We start from the raw sequence: 3,064 nt of genomic DNA on the forward strand, positions 1-3,064 counted from the left end.
TCAAGATAGAAGTGAGCGTTCACTGACATCATGTCTATGGCTTCATGTGATCCTCTCGTGCAGATCTGAGATGGGCCTCTAGGGGGAGCTCTACTGCTGAGCACAGGGCTCTCTCAGACCTGAAATCTCACTAGCAGCAGTGGCGTTCCTTTACTCAACACACTCCCTTCGATGTGCAGGTCCCCGATCGCACACTAGCCACAGTCTTGAATAGTAAATACAGCTTTGTCCTCAGACAGAAGTCCCTCGCAGTAAAGCTGTCCACGTTCACACTGTGCTTCGATCTGATAATATCAGATATTATATTATGTACATACTGCACGCCGCGTTGTACTGTGCTATATGGGTATGGAACCGTTATGTACATAGTCCATGAGAGGGAGCTTTGATTCTGGCTCCTCAGGTCCAGTATAGGGTTGCAAATTTCAAGGAATTTCATTAATCGATAACTGTTAACCTTAACAAACGATAGTCGATTAATTAATAAGAACGTCCTGCGCCGGACTGCGCTTTGCTCGCTTAATTTTTTTTGTCTTCTTCCGCTGTGTCGTTGAAATTTCCCGGCATGCCAATTAGCCTTCACTACATGGCGTGGTGCCCTCATGTGCAGTCAGACCCTAAATCATGATTACATTTCACGCAACTCCCGTTGATAACGTTCGTTCCTCCCAAAAAAGTTCTGTTCCATTAACAAGCAATTAATTGAGTAACCAAATCTTACTCGAGTAAATTCTTATCGGCAATTAATCGATAGTGGATTAACTATTAACATCCCATGTCCAGTAGGCACTCTTCAGGTAAACCGGTACCATGCTGGGCCCATGTGTTTCCCAACTGGGCCGGAACTGCATGAAAGTAGCCGGTCCTCCGTGGCAGCAGCCCAGGGCCCGGTGGGAGGTGAGTGTACCCAGAGGCGGGGTAATCAGAACCGCGTGTCGTCCCCGGGGCCCAGGCTGGACTCCTGCCTCTCTCTCTCACTGCTGCCCTGCAGGAGGGGCTCGTCGGGGACGTGGGCCAGGGGGTCCGATCGGATCAGGTACCTGGGAGACAGCGGGAGAAAGGCGAGGAGGGTGAAGGGTGAGAGTGCTGTACACATATGCAGATACACACCGCCACACACACACACACACACACACACGCACGCAGACTAGCGGTAGTACAGTATCTGGTACCTACACGACATCGTTGAGTTCCAGTCTAGTGTCAGGGGAGGGGTTGATGAGCACGTAGGAGAGTGTGTTCTGGTGGTCGTTCATCTCATCTGAAACACACACAGATCGGTCGCCGTGACAACCGAGATCAAGACAGCGTTAGGGCTCGAGGATCATTGGGATTTCAATTAGGGCTGTGCAATAAAATCAATAGAGCAATATGTCAGAATATTTTTTCCCGCGATACTGTATTGATTTTCAGCAGTACATTATCGATATACAGTTAAATAGAAGATCACCTCCAGGGAGCGGGGGATGGAGTTGTATTTACAGCTGTATTTTAATATTTTCAGTAAATTATGAGTATCGCAATGTATCGCAATATGTATTGTATCGTATCGCAATGTATCGTGATACTTATCACATCGTGACCCATGTATCGTGATACGTATCGCATCGTGACCCATGTATCGTGATACGTATCGGACTGTGAGATCCTTGCCAACACCCAGCCCTAATTTCAACTAACCGTCGGCAGGAAAACGGTTTAACCCGTTAGTTTACCTTGTAAGTAGCCCAGGTTCACCCTGTTCATCACGTCACTGGCGGTCAGATTAGCCACGTTCTCTACAGACGGGGGCGGAGAGAGGGGACAGTCAGTACGCTAGCGGGGGATGTTAGAGATGTATTCTGATAATTAAGAAAAGAGTGGTCGAGAATGCCAGGGTTCATCTTTGCGAGTCCAAGCTGGTTACTTTTATTGAAAATAGTTTACGAGTTTGCAAAGTCGGACTCTCGGAGAAAGGAACATCCACCAAGGGCAGTGATTCTCATCAAAACAGAGCATTATAAACACTATGAGTATAACAAGCAAATACTTCACTAGCCAATTATCAGTGAGTAGGCTAGGTCTGAGGGTCAACAGCTGAAGTGATAATTTACAGAGATCAAAGTCAGCTGGGAGGAGGGGACCCCTGGCGAGGTCTCCTGCCATAAAGGATTATTTAGGCCTGGGGATAGTGGGGTCAGGGCAGTAAACAAAGGACAGCTGCTCACTTTATAAGACAGGATTCACAGTGTAGATTTCCTATGACAATGACTTGAGCAGAGAATACACTCATTTGAATGTATCCATGACAGGGACACTGTGGACATTCAGTCTTTTGGTTGACGGCGCTGTCCCTCACCGTATCCCGAGGTAGGCAGCCCCAGGTGCCTCATGCGGTTGCGGACCAGCTCAGAAAGCTCCTCCCTCTCCGAGCGGCGGTACAGGCTGAGGCGGCGCTGCTGGGCCGAGCGCCGGGCGAGGTCGCGGGCGGGGTGGCGTGCTGCCGCCGGCGGCGGCGTACGCCGCACGCTGCGCTTGCTCAGCCGCCTCGCCCACTGCATGCTCTTCCTCCTCAGCAAGGGGTGATCCGATTGGTCGCTGCGCCGGGGCTCCTCCCCTCTCTCCCTGGAGTCCTCGTACTCGTCCACGCTGACCGACATCTGGGACTAAGGGGGGGGGGGACGCACAGGGGGACAGTGTCCATAGCAACAGGGTTCTGATTAGTGGTAAAAAAAAAAAAAATATATCAATGTAAAAAAAAAAATGAACCGCACTCTGGGTTTTAAACTCTGATTCTTATTAGTGTTGCCATGACAACCACTCTAGAGTAACCCTGCTAGGATCGCCCTCCCGTCCGTTACAATGTGTCGTGGGGTTCCGCAGTTTCTATGGCAACAGGCTACCGGCGTATCCCACTAATGACACCTCCGGCAGTGTGTCCAGTAGCTTTATACGGCGCCATGGCTTGGTTGAATACTTGAGTGACTCTGGCTGGAGAGAACACAGTACATAACTTAACGCTTCAGAATGTACAAAAGTAGATTGCCCTGCACAGCTCAGACCTTCTCCTGTTGGTGCTGGCGAT

The 3,064-nt window shown here is 49.9% G+C and overlaps 1 protein-coding gene across 1 annotated transcript in view; it reads right to left on the bottom strand.

The window, feature by feature from the left end:
- Nucleotides 1-922: 922 nt before the first annotated feature.
- Nucleotides 923-3,064, bottom strand: part of kcnt1a (potassium sodium-activated channel subfamily T member 1a) — a gene marked incomplete at both ends in the record, with an annotated part of 56,046 nt that continues 53,904 nt past the window's right edge. Inside the window, 4 exons of the mRNA XM_084442544.1 lie at nt 923-1,040; nt 1,177-1,261; nt 1,716-1,778; nt 2,339-2,645. Coding sequence (XP_084298670.1) covers nt 923-1,040; nt 1,177-1,261; nt 1,716-1,778; nt 2,339-2,645 — 573 coding nt within the window. The remainder of the gene's footprint in view (nt 1,041-1,176; nt 1,262-1,715; nt 1,779-2,338; nt 2,646-3,064) is intronic.

Source organism: Borostomias antarcticus, assembly GCF_949987555.1.
Source record: "Borostomias antarcticus genome assembly, chromosome: 8".
Lineage (NCBI taxonomy): Eukaryota > Metazoa > Chordata > Actinopteri > Stomiiformes > Stomiidae > Borostomias > Borostomias antarcticus.